The sequence below is a fragment of the Chrysemys picta genome, chromosome 8, assembly GCF_011386835.1.
Source record: "Chrysemys picta bellii isolate R12L10 chromosome 8, ASM1138683v2, whole genome shotgun sequence".
In the NCBI taxonomy this organism is placed as follows: domain Eukaryota; kingdom Metazoa; phylum Chordata; order Testudines; family Emydidae; genus Chrysemys; species Chrysemys picta.
In genome coordinates, this window is record NC_088798.1 from 56,336,297 (window position 1) to 56,358,970 (window position 22,674).

At 53.0% G+C, this 22,674-nt stretch overlaps 1 protein-coding gene across 1 annotated transcript in view; it reads right to left on the reverse strand.

Moving 5' to 3' along the window:
* Window positions 1-2,237: 2,237 nt before the first annotated feature.
* Window positions 2,238-22,674, reverse strand: part of KIAA1614 (KIAA1614 ortholog) — a 34,293-nt gene continuing 13,856 nt past the window's right edge. Inside the window, 7 exon segments of the mRNA XM_024103807.3 lie at window positions 2,238-3,508; window positions 6,322-6,506; window positions 8,253-8,377; window positions 10,628-10,895; window positions 15,013-15,181; window positions 15,982-17,717; window positions 20,196-20,339. Coding sequence (XP_023959575.2) covers window positions 3,315-3,508; window positions 6,322-6,506; window positions 8,253-8,377; window positions 10,628-10,895; window positions 15,013-15,181; window positions 15,982-17,717; window positions 20,196-20,339 — 2,821 coding nt within the window. The 3' untranslated portion in view covers window positions 2,238-3,314.

Here is a 22,674-nt window from a genome sequence, read left to right on the forward strand (position 1 = left end):
CGTTAGGGTTAAATCAGGCGGCCCTCCATAGATAAAGAGCCACATAGTGTTTCCTTTCAAGAGGCAGCACCTGGAGCCCGGGGCTATCCATCTGCCACCCACCGACATCCGGCTGTGACCTCTGATGGCCGCCTCCCTTGTGCTAATCATAATTTTTTGGAGGGCAGAGATGAATGGCTCTTACTGCCTCCTATGTGGTGGGAGCAGAGGGGAGCTTCGGGCACTGTTTTGCCATTGGTTTTATTAGTTATTTAATACATACATTCAGCAAAGGTGACAGATCAGCTGGGCCCTGCACTCAACTACAGAGCAGCACAAGCCCTCCTCACCCGGGGCTTCAGCCCTGACCCAGACAGGCAACATCCATGGTGAAGAGGGGAGTGCAGCACTCAGGCTCAGCCCATTGTTGACCTTTCTCCCTGGGACGAGTTGTGGCAATGGAGGTGTGATGGGGAAGCTTGTGCAGTATGAACTGGCCGAGCCCACAAACCAGCCAGCCCGTGGTAACATGTTTCAGCCATTATCAATCTGGGCCCGGGGTGAACTGCCCTCCTTAAGCAAAAGCATCATGTCCCCTCCCCTCTGCCACAGGGAAAGGTGTTACCTGGCAACTGGAACGTGGACAGACTGACTGGCTTCTCTCCACCTCTTGTCCCATAAAGCTGCAGGGGGTCACGGTGTCTTTGCTCCCCACCCCAGGAATCTCAATTGCTCCCAGTCCAAGCTGGGTAACATACACAGGCACCGAACATTGTCGGTGTGTATGACACACCACAGGAAAGGCCCAGCTCCCTTCCAGCAGTAGTGTATTAACACATGCCATTCTCAAAGCTGTGCCGCAGCCCCAAAGGGGAGACAAGCCAGGGTTTTCAGCCGGGCACACACACCAGGCAGGCTGGGACTAACAGCACTAAGCAGGTGCTGAGAGGGGGGTGGGGAGGGCTGGACCCAGCTGTTCAGTCTGGCAGTGTTGCCTGCTCCCCAATAACAAGGTTAGTTAAAACCACTGGCAGTGAGGAGGGGCAAAAGTGACCTCCTGGGAGAGCAAAGGCCCCAGACGTGATGAGGAGAGTGAAGGCCGAGGAAGTCCTAAGACAGCCAGAGCGTGAGTGTGTATATCAGACAGATCATGCTCCCTGTGCAGAGGGTGCTGGAGGCAGGGGCGGGAGGGAGGCAGAGATAAGGTTGAACTGAGCAATTTGCTTATAACTTCCCCTTTTCCCAAGTCCTCCACTTCACCAGCAAAAGTCCCTCCCTGTGCATCCTCTTACAAACCTCTTCTTTCCTTGCTTTCCACTACCAGCTCCCTCTCCTGGGCTGGCTCCTCCATCCCTCTGGCCCTGCTTTTAAGCAGCATCCCATTAGATTAGTTCATAGTATACCGGAGCCCTTTCTTCACTCTGGCTGCCTTTCCATGGCTCATCCCATGCAGTCCCAGGGACCAGATTTTGTTGGTTCTAGTGTCCCAAGCAGAACCGTCACATCCACACATGACTAACAACACCGGTAAGGTCCTTGCAGGATGTGTGTCCCCCATTTGAGCTCAGCAGGCTGGGAGGTCTCCAAGCCCCCAGCTTGCATTGCCCCCCACACAGCACATTGAGCTGCCAGACCAGCTGCCTGTCACCCGGCCTTTCTCTGGGACTTGCACCAACTCAGCCCCACTTCCGGTAGGACTCTGGTTTCTAACCATTAACCGTGTCACATTGCCAGACTAACCTCTGACAGGGAGCTTACTGCGCAGCACTGAGGCATTGCAGGCAAGTCTGCTTGTTCCTAAACAGACTAACCCCACAACCTCGTCTCCCTTTAAGTGACTGAACCTTCCTGCTGCTCCAGCCCCATAACCGGACTGCAGCCCTCGCATCCAGACTCAGCCGTCCTGCTCCCCTTCCCCCAGATCTATGGCTCCCAGCCTCCCATCCACCCTGTGAACCGGGGACCCTCCCCAGCTGTGGGATGGCTTTCTTTGACAGATGCTGAGACTGGCTGCTCCTCCCTCCTGTCCATCTCCTTATCCCTCCCAGCACTGCGTATCTCGACCAACACCAGCTACCTTCCCCCCGCAATTTATCTACATGCCCCTCTTAGGGCACCACACCCCTTGCAGCACCGCACCCCATCAGCAAGCATGGACCTGACCCGGCCACCCTCAGAGCACTGCCCGCAAACATTAACAGGCCCGTTCCCTGTTCCCCACTCTCACACCTGCTCCAATAACTCAGGTACAGGGTGTGGAGAGTTTCCATCAGAGATTTTTAATAAGTTAAGAGAAACACAATGATGAACATACAGAGGTTTCCAACACTGGTTAAATGAGCCCCTCGCCAGGCCAAACAGGTCCCATCAGCACATCCAGCAGGTCTCTGGGCTCTATGTCCCGCCCTTTATTTCACCAGCATGAGTTAGCCCAAGAATGACATTGGCCTTCATCTCAGGCTGGCACCAAGGAGCCAGTGGGAAAGCTCTTGGCTCGGTGACATGAGGCAACCGGAGAGGAACTGACTGCATGCAGGGCACAAAGGCAGACCTGACGAGAGGGCGGCGCTGCACGGCAGCCATGGGCTCTTGCTGCACAGCTGCCAGGCTGGCGCTCAGAGCTGAAGACACTGGTGCTGCCAGGCCCCCACCATGGAAGCCTCTGATGGATACGCTGATCAGGCAGCGCCCCCTGCTGTTTGGTCACTGGGAACAGCAGGGACCTAGTTGGCAGGTCACGGATCCTTCCCGCATTGCAGGTAGTCACTGTGTGGTGGATGAGGGCAGAAAATAAGACCCCCGTCTGCCCCAAGCTGGCAAATGTTGGGGAACAAAATATTGCACAGAAAGTCTGGCCCCTGAATGCTACTCAGCATGTCTGGGTGCAGACCGCCGGCCATTAACACTCACCGCGGGGGAGCCGAGCAGCCGCACCCATTATTTCTCCCTGACTAGCGTGCATGAGCTGCTTGGTGCACCAGCCCGCCAACAGAGACAGAGGCTGTGAAGCAGACATCGCCCTGACAGTCCCTTGGCCACAGACAGGGATCCGCGTTGTCCGTCACAACTTTGCACATGCTCACTAGTTAGCACAGAAAGGTCCCCGACACGGAGACACAGCGCTGCCTGTGGCATCAGGTATCTTTCCAGTCATAAAGGCATCTCCTAGCAGCGGGAGTTGGGCTCCGTGCCAAGGACTGTGTCCCTGCAGCGCCCCATGAGGCAGCAGGGGCTTCACCCACACGCAGGTCAATCCTTGTTCAGCGAGGCCACTGAACACTGCGTAGCATCGTGCTTCCTGGGTGCAACCAGGCAGGACCCTGGCCTCCTCCATGCTACCGCTTGGTGGGTCTCTGCTTGAGCACTCGGATGGACAGGGTGTCGGCCCATAACAGCAATTCACTGATGTGGGCCAGGCCAAGCCCGGTGACCTTGGCACCGTTCACCTCCAGGATCTCATCCCCCACTCCAAGGAGTCCTGCGTACAGCTTGGCTGTGCTGGTGTCTGCCATCTCCTGGACATAGATGCCTGCAAGGCAAAGAGAGAGCCCACTCAGTGCCCCAGTTATGCAGAGAGTAAGGTGCAGCTTCCTAGGACTAGGACCCCTGCACCAACTCCTACCCTTCCGCTCAGCTCCTGCTGTTGCTAATGTTGCACACTGCAAACAGACCATTGCTTAGGTCACTTTGGCCTATCTGCTCTTCCTTTGTGAGTATTGGGTACAACTCTCTGGTCTCCATCTAGTCAGAACCAGGCAGGTGTTTTCAGGCCAGCTCTTCAGAGAGCAGGGGACTAAGGCAAATCTAGAGTTATGCTGGAAGACAGATTGGGAAAGCTCTGCGATCGGACCAGTTAGAAGAATGGAAATTCTCACTGTGGCATTTCACTAAGGTGGAAAACCAAATCAGCGCACACAGGGATATTCTTCTGCTTGTACGACATTTAGGGCCAGCACAATGGGGCCCAACTTGGACCTTTGGCCAGCACAACAATAAAAATAAACAATCTGCTCAGAGCACACATTCCCTGCACATGCGACCGCTGCTTCGAATTTCTGACCTTCCTGTTCACTCCAAATTTCACAGCATGCCAGATTGCGAGGCCAGGATCTGGAGCGATCCAAGACCCCATGGTGCACCAAGCCACAGAGGGATCTGGATAAGCTGCAAGTTCACTAAAAACCTTTGGCCCACACTGTTCCAACGGTGAGCACTCGCAGTCAGAGAGGGGTTCAGTTTTCATGCTCGCTCAATTGATGGCCTCTGAAGCAACACTGCCAATAAGGGTGCCTGTTGGGGCATTGAAATCTCTGAAATCACACACGTCTACTAGTAATGGGACCACAGCCACCACTCACTGCACATCGGCCGCCAAATCACCCCATGTCTGTAATTTGGGCTGAATTTGGAAGCAGCGACAAAGGTACAGACCTCCACCGCTCATTACCAGCACCAGGCAAGCCCTCATGTTAATTTCTTAAGGTAGGACAGGGATGCTGAGAGGGGCTTAGGCCACAGACCGCAGGACCATCACTGGCCATCCATCCCTGCCTGCAGGCCACCTGTTGGCCATTCCTTGCTGCTACACTGCAGCAAGTGCCGATCTGAGTCCCCAACTGTCCAATCCGAGTCCCTAACTGTCTGTATGGGGGTGTGGCATCTCCCCTGTGCAAATAAACATCAAACGTGCAACACGATGGGGGAAGCAAGCAGCAAAGCGCACACACAACAGATGGGAAAAGAGAAACATGAAAACATCCTCGCCGCGCCTGCCAAGAGCTGCAGTGCATTCACCCACAGCACTCACATCCGCACAGCCCCAGCCCCACGCCAGTCTGTAAGGGGAACTCCGCCATAGTCAGGGGGTCTGAGCCCAGGGGTCATGACCACCCTGCCCAATGGGAGAGGGGTCCTGGTGCAGAACAGGCTGAGACTCACTGGCCCTCTTTAAAGAGCTCTTCAGACATTGGGTGTATGCAAGTCCTTAATAGCCATCTTTCCTTCTCTTCCCCCGGGGGGCTCTGAATGGCTATCCTTGTTCTGAGTCTCAGCTGAAAGGCCAAGGACTGCAGCGGTGCAGAAGGAGCTACCCCCAGAGCCCAGGATGGTTGAGTTTGAGGCACCCGGCAGGGCTGCTCGCCGGACCCACTCTGTGGATAAACTGAGGAGTCGGGGCTACAGAACTGTCATGGCAATAAATTCACTAAACATCTTACTGGAATATAGTATCCAAAGTCAAGGCTGGTTAAATCAAATGTCGGCCTCCTCCTGGAGCCCACCTACCTGATGCCAGGAGCCAGATGCACTACAACACTGCCAGGAGCCCGGCCGGGAAGAACCCTGGAATGTCTGGACTCAGTCAGGCCCTGAGCCTTCCCCATTTCAGGGAGCTCTTCTCTATTTGGAATGGGGAAGAGATTTAGCAGGGGGACTCCAATAGCAAAGGGCTAGCCTGAGACTGGTGGAGGTCCCAGAGCCCGCTACTGCCTGAGGGCTGCTTTCCAGGGTGGCACTCCAGGGCTCCATGGGGATTTATAGAGACAGCTGGCCCCGGACACAGGCACTTTCCCCCATCCCAGCAGAGGAGGTTAAGGATGAGAGGTCTAGATGGGGTGTTTTGGGAGCTCCACTACTCTGCTGACAAGCTAACAGCCCAGGAACTGCCAGGCTGAGTCAGCCCAGGGGACCATCCAGTGCGTGCCCAGTGTTCCACACGGGCCAGCAACAGCTGCTTTACAGGAAGGTGCAAGACCCCTTGCAGCAGGCTAAGGCAGCCACCTCTACTGCCCTGGGCTGCCATGTCCCAGGAGTGATACTCAGGGGACGCCAGAAGTAGGGCGCTGCTACAGAGGCCCCACTTGTGGAATTTGCTCCCACCCAAAACATTCCTAAGCCTGAGACTGGCTGCCCGTAGGTCACACTGCCGTCTTTGTCCAGGCTCCCCCAGCCAGGGCCAGCGACCCTGAGCATTGAGCAGATTGACTGGCTTCTCTCCACCTCTTGTCCCATAAAGCTGCAGGGGGGTCACGGTGTCATTGCTCCCCACCCCAGGAATGTCAATTGCTCCCAGTCCAAGCCGGGTAACACACCACAGGAAAGGCCCAGCTCCCTTCCAGCAGTAGTGTATTAACACATGCCATTCTCATAGCAGTGCCGCAGCCCCAAAGGGGAGACAAGCCAGGGTTTTCAGCCGGGCACACACACCAGGCAGGCTGGGACTAACAGCACTAAGCAGGTGCTGAGAGGGGGTGTATTTTTAAGGTCTCAAGAAGCTGAAACAAACCATAAAAGCTACTTGATGGTGCTGCTATAAAGCCCCATGTGACTATTCACTGCAGGTACCTGTGTCAGGTCGACCATTCCCTGAGGAGACACGGAACCCAAAAGTGCCCTGTGGGGGGCGCTGCAGCTCCAGCTGGCTGGTTCCATCCGGGAAGACTTCTACCACCCGCCCGACTGTTCGCACCAAGTCAGGGGCGCCAATGTCATCCACGCTGAGGGAACGCCGGGGCGGGGCACCTGCTTTCCTGGGGGGAGAAGGGACCGAGCCAGAGGGAATGTTACTGCTGTGTGGAGCAAAGAACCCACCACCCTTGGAGCAAGGAAGTGTAATATCTCAGCTACTGGGAGTAAAGGGCTGAGGCCTAAAGCTTCAAACAGATCCTTCATCTCAGGGTCACAGGTTCAAGTCCAACCTGCACTCTAAGGAGCCTGAGGCAAGTGCTTGAATTGTTCCTACCTAATAAGGACTTCCCCTTGGTTCTCCTGTTTCAAGGCAGAGGAGACTCTGATCTTACCAAGGGGAGACTCCTGGAAATTAGAAATGGAAGAGACCTGCAGCATTAGACCCTCTAAGACCATCCCTCAGGAGCCCAGGCAGGGTTGTCTCACTCTCCGCCCACTGTCTCCAGGTCTTTGTTCAACCCTGTTTCAATTGGCTCCAGCAATGGTGCTCCCTTCACTTCCCCATAGGCTAACGGGTCACACACATACAAAGTTTTTCCTGATATTCACCTGGATTTTCCTTTCCTTCATTTCATCCCATCTCTCTTCATTAGACCCTCCTAACCACAGCGGACCAATCCAATCAGCGCTCACGAGTTCTGTGTCTGCCGCTCTCCAATGCACCCAGAATGGAGGTTTTAGCAATCTAGGCATGAAGTTTGCAAGGCCTTCCTGGAGCCAGCTCCTCAGGGGTAGCTCACCCTTTGGAGGCAGCTAGGCAGAATTCCAAGCAGGTGCGAGGTCTTTCAGACTGTCTGGAACTAGGGTCCTGTCTGTTCTGCCCAGACGTTAAAAATCCAGCAGCACATTTTGCAAGCATAAGAGTCTCCCTCGCTGTGCCTGGCTCAAACATCCCCCAGGCCCTCAGTACTGTGCTGTCCGCCAGCATCCAGCCCGGAGGTGACTACACCGCGGCGGTGAAGTAATTTCTATGGCATTTAATGTGCCTTGGGGAGCAAGCGTTGCATCTTCCTCTCCTCCCACTCAGAGTATCCTATCCCTCTTCAGCTCCCTTTGCTGGCTTCCCCTGCCAGCCCTTTGGCATCACAATAACAGTGTCTTCCTGGTCTCCCCTTTGATGCCCTGCACAGTTCTGCCCCACCTGCATTTCCGCTCTTATTTCTCCCTGTTTGTCCCCCTCCCTAGCCAATCTCCTAAAGGGCTTCTTGGCCCCTCTTGCTCTTTCCCCGGGTGTAATAGTACCCACTGGAGACGGAGCCCTGGCATGTGACTGGGGCATTTCTTTGGAATCTTGACCCAGGTCATGTGCCATGGGCCAACCAATAGAGACTCCTCCCAGCACTCCTGTGCATCACCCTTATTACACTGGCACCTTCTTCCAAGCTGCCCCATGCACTGGGAACTCCTCCGTCAACACATTCAAACCCCCTACAGACAGGACCAAGCTTGGCTCCTTACCAGAACCTCCCCAAGAAGAACTGCACACAACCCAGCGTACCTGAAATAAAGTGATGTCCACACTGGTTTGCAACAGAACTGCTCAGTGTGCAAGGACCATATCTTGTGCCAGAATTTGTGCAGCACCAAGCACACAGACAGAGCTCAATAATCAATTATTTACTACTGCATTGGCATCACCACTAGTGGAATAAACTTGTATTACAGACTAACGTAGAACACTATCACCCAGCGCCAGCTGCAACCTCCATCGCAGATCGGTACCGTCAGCGTTCTCAGAACAATTAAACATCAGCAGAGATCTGGAGTGGGGTGAACTGGGAGCGCCCCTGGCCCTCCCACATTCCTACCTGTCAGCTGCTTTGCTTTCTCCTGGCTTGCTCTCCAGATAAAAGCTGGAACGGTCAGCCTTGCCCAGGAGAGAATGCAGGTTCTGTGCCGAAGAGGCTTTCCTCAGTTGGCAGAAGGGCGACACCTAGTGGGAGAATGAGAGTACTGAAAACCAGAAGTAGTTCTGGAAGAAAATCCAAGCAAAAGTGTCTTTTGCCAGAAGGGGACGCTCAGGGAGCTCCCAAGTGACCAGCATTTGAAACCCCAAATCCTCTTGATCCCTTTTGAACCCTCTGAAAACTATAAAAATCAACAGAGGAAGAAAAACAATCCCGGTTTCTTCCATCTCTCCAGCATTGCTGTATTAACGAATGTACTAACAGGAGTGTCAGATGTAAGACCTGGGAGGTACTTGTCCTGCTCTACTCAGTTGGAGTAGTGTGTCCAATTCTAGGCACCACACTTCAGGAAAGATGGGGATAAACTGGAGAGAATCCAGAGGAGAGCAACAAAAATGATAAAGATTTAGAAAACCCGACCTGTGGGGAAAGGTTAAAAAACTGGACATATTTGGTCCTGAGAAAAGACGATGGGTGAGGGGGAGGTGACCTGATAACAGTCTTCATGTATATATTATGGTCTGTTGTACAGAGGACTGTGATTAATTGTTCTCCATGTCCACTGAAGGTAAGACAAGAAGTACACTTCTACCTCGATATAATGCTGTCCTCGGGAGCCAAAAAATCTTACTGCGTTATAGGTGAAACTGCATTATATTGAACTTGCTTTGATCCACCGGAGTGCGCAGCCCCCCCCCGGAGCACTGCTTTACCGCATTATATCCGAATTCGTGTTATATCAGGTCACGTTATATCGAGGTAGAGGTGTAATGGGCTTAATCTGCAGCGAGGGAGATTTAGGTTAGATATTAGGAAAACTTTCTAACTATAAGGACAGTGAAGCTCTGGAATAGGCTTCCAAGGGAGACCGTAGAATCCCATCATTGGAGGTTTATAAGAACAGGCTAGACAAACACCTGTCAGGGATGGTCCAGGTTTATTTGGCCCTGCCTCAGTGCAGGGGCTGGACTAGAGGACCTCTCGAGGTCCCTTCCCACCCTACATTTCTATGACTCTATGATCAATGCCTTCCAAAGAAGCACTGGGCTGTCTTCTTTTATAATCACAAGCAAACACAGATTTAATGGTGTTTGAAGACAGCTCACACACCCTTCCAGGTTAGCTCAGAAACTGTGCACCCCTGAAGGAGTCTGATAAGGCTTGCTTTCATAAAATTCCCTCAGCCATCCTGGACTGCTCAGCGCTTGTTGGGAGCAATGTTACATAGGGCCCCAGTGGGACCGGAGGGGCTTTGGGCCAATTACATTAGCAAGGAGACTTCATTTTCGGATCAGTATCTAAACTCCATATAATTAAAGGCTGCGAACAGATTAGGTTATAGACCATCCTCCCGGCTCCAGTGCCCTCCTAGGCCTGGGTATGTCTGACCCCGAAAAGGCCCAATCAGCTAGGACTATGCAGAAAGTGTGACTGAACCCAGCCTGAGTGATCTATGCACGCGTGCACACACACGTATGAGCACACTCAGTTGTCCGTTCCCCACCCCCACTACACTCTTCCATCTTCTTCTTTCTACCTTATTCTGTTACACTTCCCCAGCTCTTCTCTTCCCCTCTGCTATGCCTGTGGCACAGGTTCAGCTGTGCTGACCAATTTTCTTGTAAGCTTCACTCCACAGTCTGTGTGCACAACACAGTGGGGCAGACTGGCAGGATGTGACCGGACAGGGGTGCACTTAAGGCTGGTAGTGCAAAGCTCTCTCAAAGTCAGTTCAAGCTGCAGCAGCCTGCATACTCTTCAAAGGAAAGAACAGAGTAGGTCAGATGTAAATGGTGCATCTCTGCAGTGTGGTCTAGTGGGTACTCAGGAGACCTGGATTCTAATCCTGGCTCTGCTGCTGGGTGATCTTGGTTAAGTCCCTTCCCCCTCTGTGCCTCAGTTTCCCCACCTTTAACATGAGGATAATGATACTGTACTCCTTTGTAAAGTGCTTTGGGATCCAGTAGTGAAGATTGCTGTAAAACCTAGGGATTATGATGATATAGCGTTGTTCTTCCGCAGATCTCAATGCACTTCCTCTAGGAAGGAGGGTAAGCGTCCTAACTCCCATTTTACATAAGGGAATACTGAGGCACAGAAAGGTAAAGTGACATGCCCCGTGGTCACAGGGCTGGGAATCACACCCAGCACAGGATTGTTCCCTACTACGCTATATCCAATCTAAGCCACGCACAGACCCTGTGTTCTGCCTCCACTGTAAAGGATCTCACAACTGCCAGACCTGCAGCATGTACAGAGTCGCGCTTGGGACTCACCAGGCGCAGTGACTGCAGGGAAGGTGCTTTCTTCAAATTAGAGCAATCAGTGGCATCTGCCTGGGCTTCTGGGGGTGGAGCCAGGCTTGGCGCCTCGGCGGGAATCTGATCCATGCTGTAGCACCGGAACCTGCCCAGTTTCTGCTTGGTGCTCTGGCTGAGGGTGCAGAAGAACTTTTTCAGCCCCGATGCAGAAGAGCCCCCTCCTTTCCTGCTTGCTGCAGAGGCCGACGGCTTCTTTGGCTCTGGGTGGGCATCCAGCGGTTTGCTAAAAGACAAGTGGTTTCCATTTCAATAGAGATGTCAGAGTTTACAGCCAGGATTAGATTCCACTAAGACAGAACAGCAGGTGAGGGGTTTGTTTTACTAAGAGCATCAACACATGAACAATTTCAAGTGGCACGGCAGAATCCTGCAGCAAAGACACACGCACACAGGGCCCAGTGGATGTATTTGGTGGCTTGTGTGAAATGACTTGACGGGTCCAGTTCTTAATAAGCTGGTGTTCATATCCCCAAAGCCACGTTCCTGGCCATCTCAGCAGAGAGGCAGAACTCCCGTCTCATGTGGCAGTGCCAGCAGGGCACAGCAGCACAGAGAAAGCCTACACAGCCACTGTCCCTGTGTTCTGACAGGGAAGGACTTTCACCAGCACTACATTCGCTAAAACCCAAGAAGAGCAGCTGTGGATGTTGCCAGTGTTGTAAAAAATACAGAATAAAAAGGAAATAAAGTGGCTCCCCTGCATGACAGTGAATGGAAAAATCACTTAGCGTGGCTTTGGTGCACAGACTCTAGCTATGAAAATAATGTCAACACCTGGTTTCTGCTGGGTGTCTACACAGGGGTGAGAATTATGCATGATCAAAATTAAAAACAGATACATGAATGGGCAGAAACCAGAAACCACCAGATTCTTCAGCCTCAAACCTACAGCTTGGGGAACAGAAATGGAGCGCGCACACACAAAATTGATAGTGAAAAGAAATCCTTGAGGTTTGTGTCAATGCTTTCTCTGGCTTTTAAGCCCTATAAACTATTCAGTTCCTAAAAGCCGGCAGGGGCCGGAGGTTGGGGGGAGGTTAACTTATATGAGAATCAGCTCTGGGAAACCCAGAGAAAAACACAGGTTTTTTTTAAAAGGCAAATGTATTTCAAGGTAAACGTTACAAACTAGACTGTTAACCTGCCATGAGTAAAACAGCCAGACTCCCCTCGTAAGAAAGATCACAAGGAATAATGGAGAATATTGTACAATGTAAGAATAAATTACATACAAATAATCTGCATTAAAATAACATTATATTAAGGTTGAAGTAAAACACTAAAAAATTAGGAAATGCCAGAATGAATGTTGCCTGGGCAACCTTGATTCGGCTCCCTGGTGCATACTTAATTACTTGGTCACATACTATTTTTTCATGGGGCCCCTGCCTCATTCAGCACACAGGATGGGTGGTGTTCACTTAACTAGCATCTATTCAATATTTTGTTTTAGCCTCACTGTTCAGCGAGTGTCCCCAGGCCTTATTTACTCCACACTGTTCAAACCCTGCTCTGAAGACAGAATTAGTAGTTCCTCACAGGCTCTCTATGGTACTCATCACTACACTATCTGAGTGCTTTACAGACATCAACTGATTTTTTTTCACAACACCTCTGTGAGATGAGGTGGTATTATTCCCATTTTACAGATAGGGGACAGACACAGAGAGGGAAATGAGGCAGAGAGATTAAGGTCAAAGATGTCCACTAATTTTGGGTGCCAAATTTGAGACCCCTAGGACCTGATTTTTCAGAGGACTTGGTGTTCTATGGCACTTTGTATGTTCAAAACACAGCTCCTGTTGACTCCAGCTGCAGCTATGAGTACTCAGCCCTTCTGCAAATCAGCCCCAAGGGTCTCAAGTCGGGCACCCAGAAAACGAGGAACACACAATCAGTGACCACCTGTGAAAAGCTCGGTTTAAGTCAGTGTTTCTCCACCTTTTCAAGTTGGCAACCCCTTGTTCAAAGTCAGATATTTTCACAACCCTCCTCCTTTTATCAGAGTAAAAATATAGCAGTGACAGCAAGGATCAGCCTATATAATTTATCTCTGAGTTTTGAGAGGTAGAGAGCTTGACCTTGAAGGGTAAGAGTGTGTGGGAAGCGAGATTGTCTGCTTTAGACTGTAATAAAATAGTCAATGCCACACCTCCCCACCCCCACCCCTGATTGCCTTTCGGGACCCTTCCCACTCTCCTGGGGGCTGTGGCCAGTGTTCCCTCTAATTTTTTACGTCCATGTGCGGAATGAATTTTGTTATGTGCACCAATATGGAGGTGATATGTGATACGTCACCTCCATATTGGTGCACATAACAAAATTCATGTGGTGGGGGTGGAGCCAAGGGGTTCGGAGTGTGGGAGGGGGCTCAGGGCTCTGGGATGGGACTGGGGATGAGGGGTTTGGGGTGCAGGAAGGGGCTCAGGGCTGCAGCACAGGATTGGGGTGGGGGGCACAGATGAGAGGTTTGGGGTGCAGGCTGCCCTGGGGCTGCAGTGGGAAGAGATGACTCCCCCCAGCCCTTTCTTGCCACAGCAGAAGGCTGGAGGAGAGGTGCCTCTCCCCAGCCACAGCAGCTCCGGCGGGCCTGGGCCGGGCCGAATAAGGGGCTCCTCCCCCGGCCGAGGCAGGTCCATGCTGGGGCCGGGCCGAAGGAGGGGCTCCTCTCCCCCGGCCGAGGCAGGTCCACGCTGGGGTCGGGCTGAGGGAGGGGCTCCTCTTCCCCAGCCGAGGCAGGTCCGTGCTGGTGCTGGAGCTGGACTGGGGGAGGGGCTCCTCTCCCCTGCCAAAGCAGGTCTGCGCTGGGGCCGGCAGGAAGAGGCACCTCTCCCCGGCCACGGCAGCGCTGGCGGGGCTGGGCTGGGCCGGGCCGGGCCGAGGGAGGGGCTCCTCTTCCCCGACGGAGGCAGGTCTGTACTAGGGCGGGTGGGGAGGGGCGCTTCTCCCCATTTCAGCCTTAAGCGCCTGCGCGGGGCTTAATAGGCAGCTGTGTGGCCCACAGTTTAGAGGGAACTTAGACCCATTGTTGAGAAACACTGAATTGACTTGCCTAGCATCACATAGGAACTCTTTGGCAGAGGCAGGGCTAGAACCCAATTCTCCAGGACATTATCCAACTGTTTTAACCATGAGACCATCCTCTCTCTTCCTCATTCACTACACAGTTGGGATTCACCCCTAGAAGCAGGTTGATCCTGTGCAATAAACGAGTCAAGGGTCCTGTGGAAACAGTAGCATGTAATCATGTAATTAAAGACTAACATAATGCATGTGCAGAAGGGGGCCACATTAATGTTGTCTTAATTCTGGAATTTCTAACTTTTGAGTCCTTGACTTTACAACTTGAATAATGTTCTTTTAACATAGTTTGTGTGTGTAATTTCCTAGGTTACTAGAAAACAAACCAAAAAAAACAAATTCTATCAAGTAGAGTCACATAGAACCTGCACAGTTCATCAGCAGGGTTGGAACCTTTAGATTCACATCACAGCTCTCTGCTATTTAAGGGAACAGAGTAACTGATAGCAGTAGTAGGTTGTCATCCTCTCTGCGAACTAGAGGCGAAGGACACGCAGATATTTGCAGACATCAGAGCAAATTCCAGTCCGGGCTGTGGATGGGAGGGTGCTCTATTGGTCAGACCCTTCTGTTTGACCCCCCACGCTTAACCCCTTCTGCCCCATCCCTTCCAGCCTGTCTGTGTTCTGTTCCCCACCCCAGCTCCTTGTCCCAGTCCCATTCTCCTCACATAGTCAGTCCCAATCTCCATTCCTCAGGCTTCTCATCCACGTCCCAGTCTCCTTGCACAGCCTGTCTCAGTTTCCCACTCCCAGCTCCTCCTCTTATCTGTTTCTCCCCAACCCATTTGGCCTCCAGTCATCCCCCACCCCGACTGTCCCTTGCACTGGGTTCCAGTCTTCCTCCCAGGCTCCTCATCCAAACTCAGTCTCCCCAAGCCCGACCCCTCTGCAGCTCCTTGTCCCAGTGTTTCCCCTCTTGGCTCTTTGCCCAGCCACAGGTAGATCAGAATGATCCCCATGCTACTGGAGGAGAGAAAAGCCAGGTTTTCAGAGGTGCTGAACACGTGCCTCACACAGTGACTTCCCCTGAGGTGGTGGCTCCTCCGTGGTCACAAGCATCGCTCTGTATACCAGGCACAAAACAAGCCCGTCCATAGAGCCCGAGGGTCGTTACTCGCTAACTTCTGCAGCCACAGAAGGAGCTGTGCAGTTTACAGAAGCAGGAATCAGCCCAATGCCCAGCCGCTCCCCTCCACAGCTCAGAGCCCTTCCACTGATGTGGTTACAGAGTGGGGAGCTTGCTGTATATTTACTCACCTCCCTTCCAAGAACATCTTTGCTTGCTGTGACCCAGACACTGGCGCTTCCCCACTGGGTAATTGACCAGCCTGGGTGGGCTCGGTCTCCTCAGCTGCCAGGGAGAGGGTGATGCCCACTGAGCTGACGGCGCTGGGAGCAGCAGAGGGAGCTGCTGCTGAGGATGGACCTATCATGACAGCAACAAAGTCAGACAAGCACCTATTGGCTGGTTCAGAAACAGGCTCTGCTTCCACAACAGGAAGGCGAGTCCGACCCAGTTAGTGGAGTCAGCAGAGACCTCACTCAGCCGGACCCGCTGTACTGCAGGAACAGGGATAGTTTTCACTACTCTTCCTAGATCCCCATTGAAAGGGAGCTGCCAGTACCGCCTTTTCATTTAGAGGGTCTAGTCTCTCCCCAGATACCCATCCCCCAAGCCTCTCCTGTCCCGCAGTGGGTGGCTCCCATCTCAGCTGGCTGAGCGGACTCATGCCATGCACCTGGGACTCTCCCTTCACCCATGGATGACAGTAACCCCTCTCTACCTCCTCCAGTTCTTGAACGCCTGTCCTGGACTGGGGACTAACCAGCACCATTCCCATATTAGCCAGCCTCACTCAGCTGGCGGAACCCTCCCCCCCACCCCTGGGTCTTATCCCCAAGCACAGTAAATGTGTGATCCTGGCACCGCAGCCTGATGACCAGCATGTTCAGGCATTGGTGAGCTGCCAGAGGGAGGACAGGTTTTACCAGTGAAGAATCTCTGCTCCAAGAGCCCACTACTTCCCTTGCTGTGGAGTTCATATCTCGAGACTGTCCACAGGAGCACTGGAGCTCGCTCACCTGTCCCGAGAGCAGGCAGGGGAAGTGGCCAGAGCCAATCAGACAGTGCTTATGAGAGCCCAGTGGGAAGCCAGCTCAAAGCACAGTGGACAGGCATAACACAGCCATGTCACTAAGGGGCCAGCAGCAATAAGCCCATCTTACCTTTATTCTCTCCCAAGGAAACAGGCAGTTTCTGGACACTCATGGCCCGCTCTCCATGGCTCAGAGACGCGCTAGCAGCCTGGCCATCATGCTGGCGCTTGGCCCGTGTGTTGTTGCAGTTATTGGTGGACAAGGCCAGGAGTCGGCCCTTGGAAAGCACTTTCGGGCTGTGCTGGCTGTTCTGCTCCTCCAGCACAGACCCACACTTGCCGGGAGGAGAAGTGGGCCGAGTCACCAGGTCACTGGTCTGGTCCAGGCGCCCAGTTTCGTGGCCTGTCAGCCTGTAGCTACCCGTCAGGACAGCCTTCCTGTAAGGCACAGGGGAGGAAGCTTTCCCAGTCAGCGGTGGGGCAGGGACCCGAGCCAGCAAGTTGTAGCATGGTGCCTCCTGCTTTGCTTGTTGTTGGGAGATGCCTGTTGCTGGTCTGGGTTGGCTGAAGTTGTTGGCTGGCTGAGGGGCAGGGGCAGAGCTTTCCAGTGTGCCTCTGTTGCCTGGGATTGACTGTGCTGACGGCTGACCCTGGGCAGGGGGCGGAGGGTGGGCATGCCCCTGCTGGACAGGGCCGAACGCTGCATCACACCGGCCACTGTTCTTCCCAGCCAGCCGAGGTGCAGCTGGGAGTTGGTCACCTTTGGAAAGGGCTTCTACCCCACTGGCTGTTGGTGTGGTCACCTGACCCTCTTTTAGCACTAGGGTGTCCTTCAAGCTGGAGTTTCTTTCCTCACTGACGTTCTCACCAATGACAGCCTTGCCAGTACCAAGCACGTTGTCAGAGACCCTGGTCCCTCCACTGCCACCTTTCACCCTGCACTCCTCCTGCCCCGCCTTCCTGCCCCTCGGGTCCTTCTCCGGAGCACGAGTTCCCCTAGGAGCTTGGTGCCTGCCAGGCCAGCGGCCTCTGGCATCCTGGTAACCCTGGGGGTGGGAGCTCCCTGTCCCAGCCTCTTCGCTGTCAGTCCTGCAGCTGTCAGACGTGTCAGTGCTGTCTAGAGCTGAGTCCACATCGTCTATATACGTGACATCCCCGATGTACGTCTCCCTGATCCGCTCCGTGTGAACGCGCTGCCGGGAGGGAAGAATCCAGAGGGGAGACCCCTTCGGGCCCAAAGTCCTTCCTCTCATCTCCTGCTGGGAAGCGCTTGGCTCCCCAATTTCAGCCTCGGTGCTGATTATTTTGTTTTCCTGAGTTACGCTGTGGCCCTCTGATAGGGGCTTAACAGTCTGATCAGCCCTGAGGTCCATGTTCTGATTAGCTGCTGAGCCCCTGAGGTAGGAGCCACAGGCGCTGCACTTCCCCTCTGCACTCAGCGCAGTGGGCCCAGCCTTCACAGAGCGCCCCCTGCTGGCCAGGTGCGCGGATGTCCCTGCAGCCTGCCCACGGTTCTGCTGCTCCTTGCAGGCTTTACTGACCCCACTCTCCTTGCGGTGGAAGTCCCCGTTGATGTAATCTGAAAGGTCTGGCTTGGAGACCAGCGGGCTCTGGCCCAGAGTCAAGAGGACTGAGTCCAAGACCCGCTTCTGGCGCAGTTGCAACCTCTCCAAATAGCGAACTTCAGCATCCCGGAGAGACTCGTCCTCAAAGCGCACACGGGATGGGGACGGCCCTCGCTTCCTGGGCTGCCCGCAGCTGGATTCCCCACTGCAGGAGTCACTCAGGTTCCCACTGGCGTGAGCCTCCCCATCCCTCAGAGCATAGCTCTTCTTCAGATCTGGAGCGGTGCTTCCACCGGCATCCCTAATGCAGCAACACAAGGACAGAGAGGACCTGTTATGGAGTCACCAGCCAGTCCCCCCTCCCTTTTTATTCCCCTCAGGGGAGTCCTGCCACTCTAACATACTCTGGGCAAATGGCTCCGCCCTGCGGAATGGACCCTTGTCCATCTGAGTGATTCCAGGGTCCCAGGGTCAGGACTCACGCCTCACCCAGCCCACCTCCCTTTCCCCAGGAGGCAACTGCATCCACCTTAAATCACCCCCTTTTGGAACAAGTTCCCCTCCTTTGCTACCAAGAGTCAGGGGGATAAGTCCAGTGCCCATGGTGAAAATCCCACTGAAACCATGACAGAAAATCTTAAGGGACCAGTGGGTTAAGGGCTAAAGGTCAACGGGATGCAAACTCAGTCCAGCTGCTGTTCAGATCAGTAAATCAATCTGTGAGAAGTGCAGAGGAGAGCAGCAGCACCAGCACAATATGAACAGATAGGGTAGATGTGGGTGCCCTAGGGGCCGGGCTAGGCAGTAATGTGCAGGAGACGTGTTTGTTTTCATGCCTGGATCTAGACTCTGCTGGCCTAGGGAAGGGCAGGGCAGCACACTGGGCCCCTCAGGAAAGGCAGTCCTGACACACGGCTCAACACTGACCTCTTCAACAGAGAAGGGAGTGGTGTGGCCAGGCTCCCTCAGAGGTGACTGGGACAACAGGCCTTGAAGGATCAAGATTATAAAGGAGGAAAGTGGGAGGGTCTTCAGTGCAGATCTGGCCTGGGCCATTTCAAACAAACACTCCCACCACCACCCCTGAGAGCAGAAGGTGGGGGAGAGACGCTGAGCTGCCTTGTGTGTCAGGAATCGAGATTTCCTTAGTGCTAAGCTGTTACCATAATGGGGGGTTAACTGCCCCCAGAGCTGACTTTGGGCAGAGTAACAGAATCTGCAGCAGCTGGGGTGGGGGGGGATTTCACCCAAACCAAGTGTGTATATAAGAACAGAGCCACACTTATCAATTCACAGATGCCAGCCTGAACTCTAAAGCAATATTAAGAACAAGAGTACTTGTGGCACCTTAGAGACTAACAAATTTATTAGAGCATAATTAGAGCTTTAGTCTCTAAGGTGCCACAAGTACTCCTGTTCTTTTTGCGGATACAGACTAACACGGCTGCTACTCTAAAGCAATATTGTTGATCTTCCACTTGCAGCATGGAGTATGAACATGTCACGCCTGGTTAGCCTGCTTTTCCGTTTCCAGCTCCCTTCACTAGCTCATTCTTGATTCCTATATGCTACAGTCTTCAGCGAGCATGATGGATCTTCCACACTCCACCTCAGAGTTAAAGCAATTCAATTAACCCCAATCACTTTCTCTCAGGCAGAGGCACGGAGCTGACCAGCAGAATCTCCCAAGCCCACATCACTTGTGAGGATTGTTAACAGACACACACATGCGTTATCTATAATCTGAGGTGGGTTTGTTGCAGTGGTGACTCTCTCTGTTGCTACATATTTATTAGAGCTGGTCAGAACATTTTGGATAAAACTCTCAAAATACACTGTATTGATTTCAACAAAGTTTTCAGTAGTAGGGTTTCGGAGGTCCAGGGTGGACTCTGCGGTCACCTTAAGAGAGAAGCGAATCAAAGACCTGACTTTTCAGTCAGAAAACAGACTTTTCTGTTTGTGAAAACATGTGAAAGGGTTTGGTTTTGTTCTAATGTGGAACAAAACCAAACAAATTTTAAAACCTCACAAGCCAAAACTGTCATCCTCCGGAGCGCTTGAGCTTATTTTACTCTGGGAGACCTTTCTATATTGTTGGCAAAATAAACTGATCTCTGGGAGCCAAGAACTTGCAGTCGGTGCCTCTGTCATCATAAAATGAAACAATGACACTCCATTCAAATCCTCTAGAGTCAACACTAGTGTGTGATCCATTGTATGTGTCTATCCGGTATGCATGGAGCCTGTGTACGGTGAAGGTGTAACAGGCTTCTGCTGTGCATGTGACATTTGTTTATGTGGTGTAGTAGGCTACAGCAGTGTCTCTGAACCCTTGTGATACCAGGAACCGGCTTGCTGCCTTCCTAAACTGTGTCAGGAAGATCTCAGGGACTGGGGCCGGTCCACGGACTGGTAGTTGAGAAATACTGGGCTACAGAATGCCTAGTGTGTCTGCATCTAAATGAAAGCAGGGGTGCGGGAACAATTTGTACAGTGGGGGTGCTGAGAGCCATTGAACCAAACTGTAAGCCCTGTATATGATGGAAACCACTTCAAGCCCAGGGATGCAGCTGCACCCACAGCTCCCCTAGTTCCAGCACCTGTGCATGAGAGCGAGGATCACGGTCTGGTTCTATTTCCATACATGCTTAAGAGTGCGAGAGAGGCAGGAAAGCAGAAGAATCCCACAGGGAGACTGGCAAGAGAAGCAGGTCTCCCGCCCCCTCCCCCTGGCATTCCCTGGAGCTGTGACTGACATGCGAGGCATTGCACTCACCGCCTGGCCTGGGGAACAGCAGGAAGGATGTCGTGGCTGGCTCGGAGAGGGCTCGTCCTGGCCTTCATGCGGGCTCGCTGCAGCAGCTGCTTGGCCTGCTCATGCCTGGGGCTCAGCTCAAGCTCCTGAGTGGGAACAAAGGCCCTGCAGCCAGGCCAGTGGGGAGCAAGGCAGGGGGATTAGAAAAAAATAACAAGGATTAGAGGTGGTTTAACAGTGACGAGGACGACGCGGCTCTGCCTGGAAAAACAACCCACGGTGCATCCTCAAACCCACGGCAGGCCTGCAAGCCAGCACTAGAGGGCAGCCTATGCCACCAACAGGGGAAGCCAGGGCTCTCACAAGACAGGCATGGGCACCTGTTTCCAAAGACACAGTGATAGACCTGTCCAGAGACAGAAGGAAGGAAGGACGGGAGCATTCCCTAAACAACCTTACAAGTGGATGCAGCAGCTCTCAGGGGCCTAAGCCAAGTTGAGGCCAAATACCCTGAAAACCTGGACAAGGAGCCTACCTCTAGCCACATTAAATGCACCCTCACAGTTTCCACTCCCCCTCAGTTTAACCTTTACTTAAAGACAAACTTCTACTCGGTGACTGGTTTTTGCTGGTCCCTCTGGTGGCTATTTACCAATGGGCCAGAGCTGAAAAGGGCCTGCTAGGCCCCCTCCCACCCATCCCCTCTGCCAGTACGGGGCTGTGACTGCTAAGTTCCCAGCATACATAAGGAGAAGTTACATTAAAACAGTATATTCGCAATGGAAGGTTGCAATGCAACACGACTGTTTCTAAGAGTTCAGAACAATTACACAAAAGAACACAAAAGCAGACACACAAAGCAGGCTGCCCCCCTAGAACAGAGGCACAACTCCCCCCATCTTGCTCTAGGCTGGCTGGCTGAGGGGGATCTGGGCCTAGCAGCACATATTCTACAGAGCCCCCTAGTCTGCAAGCAGGAGCAGCAACCCCCCTGAAATTTAAAGGGACAGCATGTCATTTTTACACAGCTTTCAATGCACCACAGCACCCTGCATAAGGATCTCTTGCAAGTCACCTTAAATATTTGGAAATAGCAAAGTAGAAACTCTCCAGGGACAGAGTTGCTGGTATTTCTGCAGTTTTGCACACCCATCACACTCCACAGCTTCAGCTGCATGGTAGATTTGCCCAAAGAACAGCAGAATGCTGCGCTATAAGTCACAGTGAAAATAATACTTCTCTCTGCTTTCCCTTTGTAGATCTCAAAGGGAATATCACCCCCATTTTACAGACGGGAAAACTGAGGCACAGATAATTGAAGTGACTTGCCCAAGATCACCAACCAGGTCAGTAGCAGAGGTGGGAGTTGAACGCGGGTCTCCTGAGTCCCATTCCCCTCTGCACAGGACCGCACTGCCACTATAGCAATAATCTGTAAACTACAGGGATGACTGGCTGAGCAGAAACAAAATGAAGCAACAGGGAGTAAGGGTTGTGCAGCAGGAGGGACTCTTTCTAATAGGAACTAAACAAAGGTAGCAGAAGCAAAAAGAGCAACAGGCAGGTTCGCAGCCTGAGATCAACCCAGCATTCCCCACCTTGTCTCTCTGCAGCAGCCCTGCTTACAGCCTATTCCTGCAACACCTGTGCAAAGTGAAGGGGAAGGAGAGCTGAAGTTAATGCCTTGTGCACCAGAGACCATGTAGCGGCAGTCCCTCCCCAACTTCCTTTCCCTCAGAGTTCAGCTGCTCTGTTCCCTGGGAGCTCCCTCCTCTCACTGATCTCTGGTAGCCTTATCTCATCCTGGTGCTCATTGGCCAATTAGCTGCTGCCAGTCAGTCACTTAGAGAGTTAAATTACAGATGGGCTTCTTCTCTTCAAAGGTCAGCTGCCAGCCACCCCATGACATTGGGCAAGCAGTAGTCTACCCCCTTTCGCCCACCGAGATCTGCCCATGCACCTTAGTCCTCACATGTAGCACCCCCTCCTATCCCAGTCAACTCTGCCAATGCATCTCAGCCCGGACCATTTGTTTCCTTCAACAGCTTCCTCCCCACCTCCCCAATGGTCCCGCATTGTACTGGGGAAAGCCCCTTGGCGGCCAGCACAGCAGGCGCAGAGTGCAGCTGTCCACCTGGGAGGTGCTGTTACCGAATGGGAATACTTGACCCCAATTCTCCAAGAGTCTCACTAGCTCCCTGTCCACTTCCAGGTGCAGTCCAGGGATTGGCCTTGATCTGCAGAGCCCTAGTGGTTTGGGTCCTGGCAGTCCGAGACAGCCTCCCTCCCCGCCTGCCACGCAGCAGTTCAGGCTCTTGAACAAACAGTCCCTAAGTTTAAGCCAGGAGGCTGGTGCATTCTCCAGGGGCTCTGGCATTCATTCCCTGGCTAGGTTAACAGGGTTCAAGTTTGTTGCCCTGAGGCCCAAACAGGGGGGATTGTCCAGTTTTCTGGGAGGCCATTGTGCCTATGTTTTTAGTAGGCTCTACGTACTGTGGAG